Source organism: Condylura cristata, unplaced genomic scaffold (assembly GCF_000260355.1).
Source record: "Condylura cristata isolate star-nosed mole 26May11 unplaced genomic scaffold, ConCri1.0 scaffold00030, whole genome shotgun sequence".
NCBI classification, from domain to species: domain Eukaryota; kingdom Metazoa; phylum Chordata; class Mammalia; order Eulipotyphla; family Talpidae; genus Condylura; species Condylura cristata.
This window is the reverse complement of record NW_004567131.1, coordinates 21333189-21350050: the sequence shown is the minus strand read 5'-3', so window position 1 is coordinate 21350050 and position 16862 is coordinate 21333189. Positions and strand designations below refer to the sequence as shown.

The 16862-nt window shown below is 33.8% G+C and overlaps 1 protein-coding gene across 2 annotated transcripts in view; it reads right to left on the bottom strand.

Annotated features, from left to right (window-relative positions):
* Positions 1-293: 293 nt before the first annotated feature.
* ARL5B (ADP-ribosylation factor-like 5B) overlaps positions 294-16862 on the bottom strand; it is a 21558-nt gene continuing 4989 nt past the window's right edge. For both annotated transcript variants that reach the window (XM_012731273.1, XM_004691291.2), the window contains 5 exons: positions 9963-10023; positions 8370-8517; positions 5221-5304; positions 3906-4057; positions 294-2325 (listed from right to left, as the gene is read on the bottom strand). In XM_012731273.1, the coding sequence (XP_012586727.1) occupies positions 2277-2325; positions 3906-4057; positions 5221-5304; positions 8370-8517; positions 9963-10023 (494 nt within the window). In that variant the 3' untranslated portion in view covers positions 294-2276. The remainder of the gene's footprint in view (positions 2326-3905; positions 4058-5220; positions 5305-8369; positions 8518-9962; positions 10024-16862) is intronic.

Sequence of the window (16862 nt, the reverse complement as noted above, 5' to 3'; positions counted from 1 at the left end):
AAAGAGAACCTGTAAAATACTTTTAAAAAGTCCTACATGAACTTTCTAATTAAACTTTTCCCAATTGTTGGTACAAACTCCATGTAGATGCCAATTTCATCTTCAAAATACAACCAATATAAATGATTTCTAACCCCAAATTAAGATTTTTTTTAAAAAGTTTATAAAATAAAAGTTACTTTAAAAATTAAATACCAAACTTGATTCTATACTAATAGTTTGACAAATACAATTAACGATTAAAAACACTTTCGATATAATGCTGATGTGGTATTATGAAAAATAACTATTTATTTGATAGAAGAAAATTGAGCCAGCCGATCTTAAGATATAAGAAGATAAACTTCATAATAAGAATGAATAGAGGAGTAATTAAACATGCTTTTCCCCCAGAACACAGTTAAGAGAACTATGTTTTGTATTTATGGCTAAACTATATAATCAAGACAGAAATTTCAGCAAAGTGTGCTTTAGGTAAAATGGTATTTTCCAAATTCCTCCTAACTTCAGTCACCAAATACACACTACAGAACATTCATATTCATTCATATCTACTTTTCTTTCATGTTCTTGATTATGGAATCTATGAAAAAGAAAAAAATATACCCTTTTCCTGGTGCAGAACCACTAAGATAAAGGTTCAGAACGAAGTTAATAAAAAACTAGTTCTCAAGGTCAGAAAGTTTCCTCTGGCCTTTTTTTCCCCCCAATTTTAGGCTGTGCTACCACTAAACAGAAATCAGAAAAATGTTACCACATTCAACTAAATTAATTAGACTACATAAATCAAATATACCTGAAAACTAAGCAAAATTCAAAACACAATAAAAATATCATAAATACCAATTTTTAACAGGTATTATGATACTCTCCTGAATACTTTATTCTACTTTTGACCCAAAGGAAAAAAAATACTGTAAAAATGAAGTACTACTTTCTAAGTATGCGTCTTATCCCTTTCGTTATAATAAATATCACACACTTGAAGTAAAGAGGATCAAAACTGTAATACCTCCTTCCCTCTTAAGGTATTTACTATTTATTGTTTCAACTGCCTTGAAAACTTTTTAATGCTATCCAATAAATAAATTTTTGATGGAGTATGAGCTTTTTTCTTTCTTTAAAATTTATAAATTGTTACTATTTAATTGAGTCTTACAGTAATATTCTAAAAAATAAATTCAGTTTCCTATAATTCAGCAAAAGATTTAGCATGAGACACAAATATAATGATGGCAATTGTTATCAAGCCTATTACACTAAAACCTTAAGAAGACTTAAAGGAAGTCCTGGTTTTTAAGTAATACACTGCTGGTGGTAGAAATGTATTATGGACACAATTTCAAATTTTAAGGAATGACCTGTTTATGCTTTACCTACTGCCCAAAGCATATGTAATGTCCCCCACAAAAAGGAATATTTGTTTTTTGCTGAAAATAGTTGTTAACAATCAATAGTAAAATATATACCAGTGTCTTGTTTTAAATTTAGTGCTGGTATATTTTAATAATGCTTGATAGCTTCACAAAACATTATGACATTCTTAAAATCATACTTATCTAAAATATTCACCATAAAAGCTGAGCTTTCAAATACTTCACTTTGATTAGTTTTTAGCCAAAAATACTCTCAAATTATAGGCCGAAAAGTGAATTTAATTTCTTTACATAAACAGCCTACTTAAATTCCATGCAAGCACTAATGTAAAATTATTTCATAACTTTTAATATGTGGAGGAAGTTAACTCACTTAAAGGCAGTTCTCATGATATTTAATCTTCTAGGCCGATTTTTTTTTTTTTCCTAGAAGTGGTTTAGAGAGTAAGCAAATCTACACTGGGTAAATTCACCGACAATACCTGATGATTTCCACTATACTCAGTCAAAACAGGCAATTCATTATCTGGTGTGAACAGGGGGTGATCAAGAAATAAAATACACTGGTCTTTAAAGTTATTACAATACTTCAGAAAACATTAAACATATGACAGACATTTCTTACAAGGCAGTCACTGAATAATTAGAATAAGCAGTCAGAAGAATTCTGTTACTGAAAACATAGTTATACATTATGTTCATCCAACTGAAGATTAGTGCCTTAAAAAAAAGTTAAGAAAAAATCTTTTGTGTTCCAGTTCAGCTGCACTTGATTCAAGTGTTGCTCATAGAGGTTTGTGTTGTTATAAATTAAGCATGCTGCTGCCTTAGCAGCCCAAGGTCTAGGAAAAAATGTTCATGTCACAGAATAAATAGAGTAGTCTCTTTCGAGCAAAAAAGTTATCTCACACCAATCCGGGAGGTCATCCACTCTAGACCTTGGCATAACCTGAAATACAAAACAGAAATATTTATAAAATGAAAAACTTTATACTTATAAATCAAAAGCATACTTAATTTAGTTATGCATACATGAACTGCAGTGTAGGCCAGAGGTGTGGGGAGGGAGGGTGAGAGGATCCATCAGAGACAGAGGGGGAGCAAAACAAACAGAAATATTGAGATACACTGCTATGGGGAGCAGCGGGTGAAACAGGAGAGGTCTTCTACGCCATGTATATGTTAGCTCCCTGACCTGGGATTGAACTCATACTTGTGGCTGGAGACAGCTTGATAGCACACTGGGTCTTTAAGTCCTGTACCACTAGGGCTTACTTATTAAGTCTTAACTAGTATTACAATAATTACTTATACATTTAAGTGACAATATTCAGTTAATAGTATACTATGTGGACTTTCTAAGTGGAAGATTAAGAACTAAAATGATTTTACTCAGATGAGTGATGTAGAGAATTGTTTTCAGTTTCATCTTCAGAGTTTGGTGGTTTTGCCATACAGTCTACAAATAACCTTCCCTTATAAATGATTAACTGAAAGCACTGTAAGAAAAGATAATTAGAACTTCACTTTGTTCTCCTAAATTCTAAAGAATGAAAAGCTTACGGCCAGTCTTAAAAGTATAAAGAAAAAAGTCTACATATAGCTATTACATAAGCTATTTCTAATATGAGAAAAACTAAGAAACTTTGATTAAGATTTGAGGAGACCATCTTGGAAATAAACAGGGTGACATGCGTATAACAAATAGGGTTCTCACTGGTCTATTACACCAAACTCAAGTTCTTAGGAAAGAAAGAATACAGTAAACTGGCCTTTGTTTCAAATATTTTTGTGTGTGTGCATATAATTATGACTCTTAAAAGGACTCCTGATAATAAAGAAATATACTATCGTGGAAAACTGGGCACTTTGGCTTAAGTAAGCTCTTATAGAAAATGGGAAATTTCTTGGAAGTATTCTCTTTAATTCAGTCAATATTACAGTTCCCCTCATGAGTATACAAAAGCACCAGAATGAGCAACTAAAATTTTGGATTGTGAAAGAATGCAGAAGTTTGTTATGCCTTATTTGGGTAAATCATTCCCTTTATAAGGAAATTTATAAAAAAATTGTAATTTTGTTAAACTGCAATTTAATAGTAATGACTAAAATTATTTCAACTTTGTAAGTCTGAGACACATTATAAAAACAATTTTTAAGAAAAAAAGGGAGGACCCTCACTGGTGGCACAATGGGTTAAAGCATGGTACTATCAAGTTCTCTGCAGCCACTGAAGCACAAGTTCAATCCTTGGCCAGGGAGGTGAACCACATGCCGTGGCAGACCTCTCCTGACCTGCCCACTACTCCCCTCAGCAGTGTATTTCAGTGTATCTTCCTGTTCTGCTCCCCACCGTCTCTGGTGAAATATCTCACCCCCAGCAACTCTGGCCTATACCCCTGTTCTTGTATGGGTAAATAAATAAATCTTAAAAAAAGGGGGTTGGGGGGAAGTAGGATCAAAGAAGAAAACAAGTTGACCTAAAAAAGAAGAAACCATAAAATCATACCTTTCTTCATTAGCACTTACCCTTCTCCTGTTAAAGCACAGCAGGACTGAATGTGCCATGGATGATCCTTAATTGAACTAAGGGTGAGGTATTTAGAGATTTCAGCTGCTGTCATACACCCTTTCATATCCTGTTTATTTGCAAAAATAAGGACTGCAGCCTTCCGTAAATCCTGCAATCAATATGAAATATTCCTAATAAGTATAATATTATAATTCAAATGAAACAGGAGGGTAAGCTATGCCCTTCTGGACAGTTATAATGAAATTCCTTTACTTTAAAACAGTTAAATACAAATAACTAAAAACTTCATTGAAGTATAAATTATCTCTAAGAACCATGATTTTATGATTTACTCTAACAAAGTTTAACTAACATAAACTAGTTGTTTTTCTATTGTTGGACCAAGGATCAAGCTAAAAATAAAATAAACCTGAATTTAAGTACAGATTTAAAACCATGTAAATAATATTCTATTAGGCAAGTGTGGTAATATGTAGCCAAAATCTACAATTTCTCCAAAATTTAAAGGAGACTACTGAGGGTGAAGGCTGGGCAATAATTATTACTTATCAATCTTTATATAACCTAAGCTCACTGATTAATGTTCACTGCAGCCATTGTTTAAACTATCAGAATATTAGAAATAACCATAACGCTCACCAACAGGAACATAAACCAAGTGTGGCTGATTTAATTTCAAGAACTACATGTAGTTCTGCAAAGGAATGAACTCAAGGTATACTTACTAACATGGCTAGAATGTATGACGACCACCACATAAAATTTTATGAACATGGAATACAATATAATTAATGGGTTTAAAAGTGCAGTAAAAGTGTCCATAGAAATAATTACTACTACTTTTGGACAGTGGAAATACTTTCAGATTTTTGAAGAAAGAATGGAAGGAAATGTGCTTAGAAAGGTCTCATATTTCATATCTATTTTGAATGCTAGGTGCATGAATGTGTTCTACTGACTTTGTTATGTGAACTATGTAGAATTAAGTGATCTCAAATTATTCACTAAATAATTTTCAGTTATTATAAAGGCTGGGGTGGGGAGAGTGTATTTTTCTCTTTCTTACCTTAATTTATCCAGCGTACTAAGGCATGAGTATTGTTAACTTTAAACTTTGAAAAATCTTTTTATTAACAGTAGTCTACAAATTAGTGTTGGGTCCAAGTTTGAAAAAGAACAGAAAATTTTTACTTCAAGACTTTTATCAATATATAACTTTGTTAAACATGAAATAACCAACATGGCATTGGTAAGAAAATTAAAACCAGTACATAAATAACTCTATCGTTCATGTTTGCTTTCAAAATTTACCTCATGAGCCAACATTCTGTATAGTTCTTCTTTCGTAATAGCTAGTCGTTCCCTGTCAATGCTATCAACAACAAGAATGATGAACTAGAAGACAATTAAAAAGAAAGAAAATTGAATGGGGTGTTGCAGTTCTCTGTAAACTTCTCTCAAATGACAGTAGTACTTTCTTTAAATGGAATCATCATTATTATAAAATGGTCTACTGTTTTCTCATCATAAAATGTTTATGTCACATGAAATCAAATCAAGCCATTAAATCCAAATGTTAATAAGAAAATAATTCTTCAACAAATAAAAAACCATGTACAAGTTTATTATTTTTTTTAAAAAAGTGACATTTGAATACATAATACTTTGTAACTAAGATTTATTTTAAAATGCAGGTTATTCTTGAAAATCATAATAAAACTTAAAAGTCCTCTGTAGTCATTAAGTAATCAGTATTTTATTTTTAAAAGTCTCTTGCCTATTAGAAAGCCACAAATGAACTAGAATGAAAGAAAAGGAAATGCACATTTAAACAAGTAATAATGAAAAAACATTTTTATATGGCATTATCAATAATAAAAGCTCACAAAAAAATGTGCTATTAACCTAGGTGTTAATAATATGCTAGAAAAGATGCAGGTGAAATTAAAGAGAAGAAAGGAAAAGCTGTTTTGAAAAACAGTAGATCTCCCCAAAAATGGCCGGAGAAGATGCAGAGAAAGAGAAATCTTAATGGCAATTCTGACGCAATTAGGAATAGCCATTCTGGAAAGCAATCTGGATTTATCTTAAAAAACTAAACATGGAAATGCTTTATGACACAATAATCACAATTTTGGGATCTATCATCAAACTATCAACTCAAAAAATTCTAAGCTCTATAATGTTCACTGCATTTGTACGACAGCTAGGACACAGGAAAAACCCAAGTTGCCATTTACAGTAAAATAGAAGGACTTTGAAGGAATTGTGTGTAGTAAAGAAAGTTAAAATGACAAAAATAAATATTGGATGTTTACATAACAGATAATTCACCAAAATAAAATACTTATAAAAATGATCAGACATTATTAAGCAAAGTGAGGCTCCTGATGCCGAGGAGAGGATCAAAGGGTTTTAAAGGATAGTTGGCTGGGGAGCAAAAAAGAAAAGTCTTACACATTAAAAACAAAAAGCATCTTTAATAAGAAAAATAAGAAATACAGGAGAATGGGATCCTAAATCCCAACATCTGATGAAGAGGAAGTTAAGAAACAGCACATATAGCATAATTAATATGGACAAAATATGGCAAAATAACTCTAATAAGAGGAAGGTGTCAGGAATTGTTTAACAACTACAACTTATTGTATTATAATGGAGACATTTCAGATTTGGGATGACAACGGAGACATTTTCAACAATGAATAAGATGACATGGGTGAATGAAGCCATCAGGGTGACATCACAGATAAGAGTCCTATGAGGAATCTAAGATTGCAAATGCCATGTGCTACACTGGTATGCTGTAAGAAGAATTCTTTGTAATTTTGAAAAATTACAAGTAATTTTGAAATATTTGCAGAAATAGTTTATTAAAAAGGACCTTCATACTAATAGCATTAATGATAATGTATCTCTTTCTGAAATCAGTATTAAGTCTTCTAGAGTTTCAATAATTTCAGCACCCACTCTTTTGTAACACAACATACATAGATCAGCTAGAATCAACTCATCTAGTCATTAGATCAACTACTGTTTTCATAACTATAGTTCACTGTGAATTTTGAAAAAAGGACCAATACCTATGCTGTTTAAACAGTTACATCCTAAATGCTGTTCTTCCCTCACTGATGTATTTTAGTTTCAGAAATTTACCTTACTATAGAAATAAATATTATGCTAACCTATGACCTTAACATTTACTTAACAAAATATCCTTCCCTTGAAATAAAAAAATTAAGTGTTGCCAAAAATAATGAATATTTGATATGGTATTATAACAGAAGTCTGCATTGTGTATGTGTTGTTGAGCACAGTGGTTCTCTTCGGTATGTGAGCCCTCTGCCTTTCTCCAGATATCAGAAGACATAGTCTATTGGCTAGAGAAATGTCTATTTCAACTCACTGAAAATCCTCTAAGTTCAGTTATCTCTACAAGGCCAATAACACTGGTGCAAATACCTAGACAAAGAACAACTAAAAGAAGTCTGCATTGTGTATGTGTTGTTGAGCACAGTGGTTCTCTTCGGTATGTGAGCCCTCTGCCTTTCTCCAGATATCAGAAGACACAGTCTATTGGCTGGAGAAATGTCTATTTGAACTCACTGAAAATCCTCTAGGTTCAGTTATCTCTACAAGGCCAATATCACTGTTTTATGTTTTACCCCACATTTCACCTGGTCTGTCAGTTTAGATGGGCTCTGCCTGGCTATGAAATGTAGAATGTTTTTTGTTTAAAAAGGTAACTGACACACAAAAAATCCCTTGCATAATACCTTCACCTCTTCCATTACATTACCCAACCTCCAAAAAAAACCCACTAATTTTAAGAAGTTTCACTTTAGAAAATTAATTGGTTAGGTGTTCCTCTTTGTAAAGAAAAATTATGGATTGCAATTGTGCACCAGTAGTCTCAAAGATTAACCTCTTAATAGTACTCTGTGATTAAAAAAAAAATTTGCCTGTAAGAAACAGAAAAAGGTATTCCAGATACATTCTACAGTTGGTCTAAACTAGCAAGATAATGAACTAAGCGACAGAACTCTGGTGGATGGTCTGCAAATCCATTTGTTTTTAAAACCCAAACTCCAAATGTTCAATTGACATTACTTCAAAATCTTATACTAAATAATTCTTAAATATTTACTCCTCCCCAGAAAAGGGCCTCCTACAGTTGTAAAACCTTGAGGAAAGCTATATAATTTAAGCTAGGGTCTGTTTTCTCCAGCAATGAAGATATTTAAACATTACTGGGAGTATGAATGGAGAGGTTCTGTGCATAGCAAACTACCAAATAATAACAGCTACTAGTATTCTTTCTTCTTGCCTTTTCTATTTTATTTGGAAATTTAAAATTCTTTACAAAAAAGCAACTTTTTAGTAACTAACTGTAGGTTTAGATGATCTGTGGGTTTGACTTTTTGGTTCTTTTATTGAAATTCATAATAATTGCAGTATACCTCTGTGTTTGAGTAATACGTGTTCCAGGATGACCGTAGTGACTCTTGACCACCAATATCCCACATGAGAAAATGAGTATTTTTCACAACTATTTCTTCAACATTGCTTCCAATGGTTGGAGATGTATGAACCACTTCATTCATTAAACTGTTGGAAGACAGACACCATAACACTTTTAAATCTTGAGAATCAGAAGCTCTCTCTCTGTATCAACCTTTAATCATTAGCATCAAAAATAGGACCTTTGAGAACACTGGTGCAAATACCTAGACAAAGAACAACTAAAAGAAGACTTTTTTTTTTTTCATTTAATGTAATGAAGGGATATGGTGTTATAAGAGTTTACATTGTTATGTCCCAAATACCCAACACTCCACTGAAAGAGCAAGTTCCTAGGTGACTGTGAGATTAGTACTTGCCAAATAGCAACAATGGGATACTGGGCTATCTATAATTTGAATAGTGCCTGTGTAAGAGAACTGAAACTTGGTTCTGCCATAAAAATTAGTTCAGGCCTATTAACCTAAACTACACTCTTAAAAGATAAAACTAAGGGTAAATGAATATTTTAACTACAATTATATATTTAGAACATGATGCTTATACCGCATGTGTCATCATAACTGTAGGTTAAGCTGTATTAAGTCATTCAACAAATAGTATTTGCTGAAAATAAGTTTGTACTCTCTTGGGTTTTATTTTTGAAGTTATGCCCTAACTATTTCAACAATGACGACAAGTTTGAAATGTTTATATTTGATGTTAAAGGCTAAGTCACATTAAAATACATAATGGCTAGTGACTGAATGCTTTAAATGAAAACAAGTAATTACTCAACTCTAAAACAAAGAGCCATAAGTTAGTACCTTTTTAGCAAAGTAGTTGAAAATACATTAAGCATTGCTTAAGTAAAATATTTCTGGAGAAATGTCAGTTGATATGTCTACGATGAGGTGGAAAGACATAGGAGCTACACAATAGTGCACTGTATCTTATAATCACTTGTTAAAATGCTTGGGACATAGATCCATTTTCACTGCCTAACAAGAACTATTTCATTGGCAGTGAAAGGATAATGGGAGGTTCTTTGACAAGTGAATTAATGGGCTGCAAAATTTTCTTAAAGGATTAATATATTTCTCTGAAAGCCTTAAGCTTCTTGCTGTTGCAAGCTGCTAAAGCAGTATTTTCAGAGGTAAAATAATTTCTTTTGATTTGACAAGTCTGGCTATGTTAAACAATTCCAGAGCTATTAGGAGAATAGAGATAGTATCCTAGAGATAGCAATCTATTCACATGAGCCTCAGAGTGGGTGAACTAAGTGAAATGTACTTACCATCTCAGTCCAATACGGCAATATATGCTTGTTTTTAGTTTAATATTAATTCTTTCTTTCATGGTCAGAAAAAAGTTTTGAAGACTTTGCAAACATACAGCAATTTATTTTATCCCCTTTTTAATAACTTTTATGTATGGCAAAACATATCAATAAAACCACATTTAAAATTCCCCATTATATTATTTCATTAATTATACAAAATTGGTTCCAATAAAAAAATATAAAAATTGTTTAAATAGACACCCATACTTACAATTGATAAAGAATGGTGGTTTTCCCAGCATTATCCAGTCCCACTATAATTACTTTGTGTTCTACAAAAAGAAAGAAAACGATATTCATTTAACACTGCTGCATATTATATGTCATGTCATACTCTCAATGTGTTGATTATTAGTTACCTAGTAAGATTTTACTGGGTCTTTATTATTAGATTGTTAAAATATAGAACAAAGGAGAGCTGTATTTATCAGGGTTACCCACATTCAGTGAGGAAATCTCTTATGTTCTCTAGTTCACATTATAAAATAGTGTGAGAGGTGGGTAAGAAGAAAATAGAAGAGAACTTTGGTCACTTATACAGAGGAGGGAGGATGGGGTGGCGAAATCCAAACACTAATCCTGACAAGACATTATGATCCAATATTTATGTTTAAAAAAATGTTTTAGACTTATCATTTCTATTAATCAAATTAGCTTTTTATCAAGTTTTTTTTTAACACTGAGTATATTAAATACTCTGCTCATTCAATACTCTAGCATATTTAAAATATATAGTTTGTTTTTAAGTAACTAGCGGTTGGAGGGAAGTTCTTTATCCAAATTTCTTTTCTCAATTTAGAAAACACAAGGAATCATACTTCTATTACTTTTGCTTTTCTAAATAAAGTTCGAACCACTACCAGGACGCTTCCCAACTTCTGTAACAAGGTAGAATTGACAGTCATAATAAAAGCTTCTCGGAAACCAAAACCAAACAAGATTAAGCACAGATAAAGCAAAATGATCCAAGAGTCTAAACTCTAAACAAAATGATCCAAGAGTCTAAACTCTAAATTAGAAACTATCAGAAGCTAACACTTACCATCCTGTGAAACACCTATGTCAGTTGTGTGTGTGTCCTAGTTGCTAAGGTGAAGTACAGTTCTTGACTGTGATCATAGTACAACAAGTTGAATACTGTATTAGATTGGGAAGATTAGCATTTAAACATCTAATTTAAACATCACAGGATGAGGTATCCAAGGAAAAAATAATAATTCTCCTTCCAACTCTGACTTCAGTTTGATCAAGAGATATTGAAATCCTTCTTTCCCCTACCTTCTCTCTCACTCTCTATTCACAGATTAAAATAGCTGAGTACACTAAAGTTTGATCACTGTACAAAAGTAATGATAAGAGTTCAACAACAAAATACTAAAATTGATCTAACATACCTAATTCCCTAGAAGATTCAAATACCGCCCAGGTAAAAGTTAGGAACCCAAAGGCAAATGTTACAAGTACTCAACTTGTTGTACTATGATCACAGTTAAGAACTGTACTTCACCTTAGCAACTAGGACACACACACAACTGACATAGGTGTTTCACAGGATGGTAAGTGTTAGCTTCTGATAGTTTCTAATTTAAAAAGTACATTCTTTTTGTAAATGCTGGTCCTCAGATTAAACTGATTTTGTAACTTATGGATAGCTGTTTTTAGAGTTCAAACTTTGATCATCTTGCTTTATGCGTATTTAATCTCCTTATTTACTAGAAGGATATTTTTTGGTTTTGGTTTCCAACAAATTATTATTACCCTGTTATGACTTATAATTTACTTATACCTTGCTTTTAATCAAATTGCCTGGCAGGCAGGTTGGTGGGGCACAATGCTCATAGCCAAGCTGGAGCTTTCTGGACTCCCAATTCCACGTCACGCCCATTTCAGACACTGAACACCACAACTCCCAGCATGCCATGAGTCAGACTTCCTTAATGCAGGGGCCACTGGGAACTAGGCACACAGATGAAGGGCCAAACTGGACTTGTAACACTGAATGTGTGTGTGTTCACTCATTCACTCTTGCTAGGGCAGCTTTAGTGTTTTGGCAAGTGGGACATGTCTCTCTTCAGAGACTGTGGAAGCTGTCACCTTGGCCCTCTGGTAGATTAAACTTTAATGGTCCATTTTGAACTTTGGCCTTATCCTCTCCGGGCCCTGCTTGATGTGCCTGCCAGAAAGTTCCTTGGATTCATTCTCCTGGCAGCTATGTTCATGGGTCTTGCTTGTTTAGCAGAACTGGTGCCCAGAAAGGGGGGTGGGTAATATCAGAGTTTGGCTAAACTTTAGGTCACAGTTTGATCAGGAGACTATGCTGAAATCCTCTTTCCCCTACCCTTTCTCTTATTCTCTATTACCATTAAAAAAAAAAAATCTCTTGAGTACATTAAAGTTTGATTAGTTTACTCATGCATGTCTTTAAACCCCTGGGATAGGCAACATGTGTTTACCCCTTAACAGTTTGGGGTTCCTGGTTTTGTGCAGCATCAGTTTTGGTTCTCTGACCATGAATGAGCCTCCCAGGTATGGCAAATACAAGGAAAAGTAGTTTGACACACTATGTTACTCAGCTGAAAATGAACATAAAGGGGAAAATCCTGAGGGCAGCAAGAAAAAAGTAATTGGCTATGTAAAGAGAAGACCTGAACACTGGCTGACATACTTGGGATAAAAAAATGAAAGTCAGAACAGTGGACGGAAAACTTTAATAAAGTTGTTTTTTATAGTTTAATAAAGTTGTCTTTAATAAAGTCAATAAAGAAAAAAGAAATCAACATACAAGACAACCTACTATATTCAACAGAAATGCAATTTAGTAATGAAAGAAAATTAATGATAATACCAGATAAAAGAAAGTAGAGAAATCATCACGAGTCACAGTATTAAAGTGCTAGAGCTTTTCTGGCTTAGAAAGGGATTTATATCTGTGCAGTGTTTAAAGGCACAATGCTGTCAAGCTATGGCCAACCACTACAACATGAGTTTAATCCCTGGCCAGGGAGAGAAACCACATGGTACAGCAGACCTCACCTGTCTTGCCGCCGCTCACCTCAGTTGTGTATTTCTGTATATCCACCTGTTCTGCTCCCTACTCTGGCTCTAGTAAATCCTCTCAACCTCCATACTTCTGGCCTACACCCCAGTTCTTGCATGTATAAATAAACAAATCTTTTAAAAGAAATAATAGTAACATAGGTAAATATGAGAAAATTTAAGCTTCATGAAACACAAGTATACATGCCTCGCTTATAGTAAAAGTTATTAACACCATGCAGCTTATATATATTACATGTACAATACATATGACATAAATCTCCATAGCTATAAAAGACTGAGGGAAGCCTGTAACCATACAGTGTCAAGGTTTTTATACTTAACAAGTCCATTAACTCTAAAGTAGATTGCAAATGGTTATAATCTAGGAGAGGTTATACAAAAATGCAAAAAGGAATTGCTGAAAGCCAATAGAAAAACTGCAATTCTTAAAAAAAAGTTAATTTAAGAGAAAGGAAGAGCAGAGGAACAATGTTAAAGACCAAAAACAGCTGCACAAACAGCACAAATAGTAAAAGAGTATACGTAACTATATCATAAATCCAAATACAACAATAAACTGAAATATTCTAATTAAATTGGACTAAAATTCAAATAAAAGGGAGAGAATTTTACATTAACTAAAAAGAATCCTACTACAGGGGCCCTCCCTGGTGGCGCAAAGGGTTGAAGTGCAACACTGGGATGCTGGCTGCAGCCAGCTCAAGTTTGACTCCCAACCAGGGAGGTAACACACATGGAGTGACAGATTTCTTCTGTCTAGCCCACTGCTCCCCTCAGCAGTGTACTTTATGGATCTGCCTGTTCTGCTCCCCACTCTGTCTCTGGTGAATCCTCTCACCACCCCTACACCTCTGGCCTGTACCCCAGTTCAGTTTGCATAAATGAATAAATCTTTAAAAAACAAGACACTATATGCCCTGAGAAGAGACTGATGCATATTAAGATAGAGAATTTTTAAACAAGATTAACAGTCACCGTAAACTAATTAACATTTATAGAACATTGCACATAGCTACAGAATAAAAGTTCAAGTGGACATAGTACATCTACCAAAACAGACCATACAGATGAACTATAACCAGGTCCTATGAATTTGAAAAAACAAACTGAATAATGCGTATGTTTCTGGTCACAACAGGATAATAAGCTATTTAAGCTAAAAATAAGCTACCTAAGAAGATTATCTGGAAGCAAAAACATTTGTAAGTAATGCAAATATCAAAAATAGAAACTACATACAAAAATCATAAAACAGGAAATACAACATAAAAATTTGTAAGCTGTACTTAAGAGAGACTTTTGGTGCTTTAAAATATTTATATATGAAAGGGAAAAGATAAATATGATACTTTATTCTTAAAAATGAAAGCAGGAGAAACTATCAGGAAGGAAGGAAGCAAACAGTAAAAATTACTAAAATAGAAAACAAAATAAAAATTTTAAATATCTAACAAAAAATTTTGGAGAAATGACATTCCCAGATTTCAAAATTTACTATGAATAGAAAGTAAACCAAGCATCCTTTTCTGCACTTCTGAGTTGTGTGCATATGACTACACCTTACTGTATTTTCTTAAGAGACTTTAAGGATTAAGCAATTCCTGGTGAAGTAACAAAGCAGACTCATTGTATGGATTCGAATAAAAACTGGCAATAAAATAAGGTACAATTCCAAGAGAAGACAATGAAGAACTAGGCTAGGTCTATAAAGAAAAGTGCATGGGATGGCACAAATGTTGTATCTAGATCACTAGCATCTTCACATACCACACAGGAAACATTACTTCTGGATGGGTATGTTTAGGAAATTAGACCTCCCCCCAAATTAAAATTTTCTACCAAGCAAAAATCCCCTAAAAAAACTACCCAAGGCAAACTTTAATTAGCCAAACTCACACAGAGAACACAAAATAAATAAAATCATAAAGAATAAGAAGGATCATAAGAAAGCAATACTAACAACCACATGTCACCAAAATAAACAACTCAGAAGAAACAAAAATTCTTAAAAACATATGTAACACTGCAGGACTGAATCCGGAAGAAAGAGCAAACGTCAACAAATAAATTATAACTAAGGACAATGAAATGGTAATCTAAAAGTATGCCAAAAAACAAAAACCCAAGACCAGATTGCTTTACTATCGCATTCTACCAACTTTTTTTTTTTTTTTAAAGATTTATTTACTTATACATACAGAACTGTGATATAGGCCAGAGGTGCGGTGGGTAAGAAGATTCAACAGAGACAGAATGGGAAGAACAGGCAGACTGACTGAAATACACTGCTGAAGAGTGCATCAGGCGGGTCAAGAGACATCTGACACGCCGTGTGGGTCACTTCCCTGGCCAGGATGGAACCTGTGCTGCAGTGGAGGCAACAGCCTCATAGTGCTGTGTTCTAACCCACTGGGCTACCAGGGAGGACCCTCTACCAAACTTTTAAAAAAGAATTAATATTTAGCCTTCTCAAATTCTTCCCTAAAATCAAAAAGGACAGAAAACTTCCCAACACATTCTATGAAGCCAACATGACCTTGATTTTAAAATTATACATGGGTCTCTCCCCTACTCTCACGCCTCTTTCTGGATACAGATGCAAAAATTCTCAACAACACACTAGCAAACTGAATTCTGTAATACACAAAAAATCATACACCATTGATCAACTGGGATTTTTCCCCAGGGGAAAATAGTACAACGTGCAAAGCAATGAACACAATAAACCACATTGACAAAAGGACAAAAATCTAATTGCCATCTCAATGGATGCAGACAAAGCATTTGACAAGATTCAGTATCTTTTTTTATGATAAAAATCCTCAACAAAATGGGTACAGCAGAAACATACATTAAAAAGGCCATAAATAAGAAACTCACAGCCAACATTCTACTTAATGTCAAAAATTGAAAACTCTCCCTCAAGGATGTTCATTCTCACTATTATTCATATTGGATGCTCCAACCAGAACAATCTGGCAAGGAAAGGATATAAAAGGTATTCGAATTAGGAAAAGAACTAAAACTCTCACTTTTTTTCAGATGACATGATAATACAGATAGTAAATCCCAATTAGAAAAAAAGGAAAATCCCAATTATTTTATTAGAATAAACCAATAAAGTAGGTAATAAAAGTATACAAAAATCTGGGTCCTCCCAGTGGAGCAATGCGTTAAAGCACAGCACTACGAAGCCACTGCAGCACGAGTTCCATCCCTGACCATGGAGGTGACCCACATGATGTGGCAGACCTCTCCTGACCCACCCGCTGCTCCCTCAGCAGTGTATTTCAGTCAGTCTACCTGTTCTGCTCCCCACTCTGTCTCTGGTGTACCCTCTCAGCCTCTATACCCCAGTTCTGTGTGCATAAATCTTTGAAAAAATCTGTTGCATTTCTATAAATAACGAACTACCAGAAAGAAAACTCAGGAAAACCACCTAATTTGCAAGAACATCAGAAAGAGTATCTTGTAGCAAATTTAAGAAATGTAAAACCTATGTAACCATAAAGAAACTGTGGCATTTGAAAGAAATACCACACAAAGAAATGGAAAGTTATTCCAAATAAACAAAAACACTGATGAGGAAAAAGGACAAAAATGGAGTTATACTCCCCACTGAAAATTACATTACAAAGATAGTAAATAAAACAGCTTAGTACTGGAACAAATACACACAGAGATCAGAACAGAATGGAACAGAATTGTGACCCCTGAAATAAACCACATATATATGGACAATTAAAATATGACAATGGAACCAAAAACTTACAACAGAGCAAGGAAAGCCTCTTTAATAAATGGTAGATGTAAAACCTAACAGGCCACATCAAAGGAATGAAAGTAAACCACTAAGTAGTACCATACATAAAAATTAACTCAAAATGGTTAAAGACTTGGATATACGACCTGAAACTGTTAGGGGGAAAGGATGTCCTGAAGGAACTCTACAAATACAGGTTTTCTGGACTCCACCCCCCCACCCCCCACTCCAGTCTCTCTCTCTCTCTCTCTCTCGGTCTTCCCAAATAGTCTGGCCCCTTCACCCCTG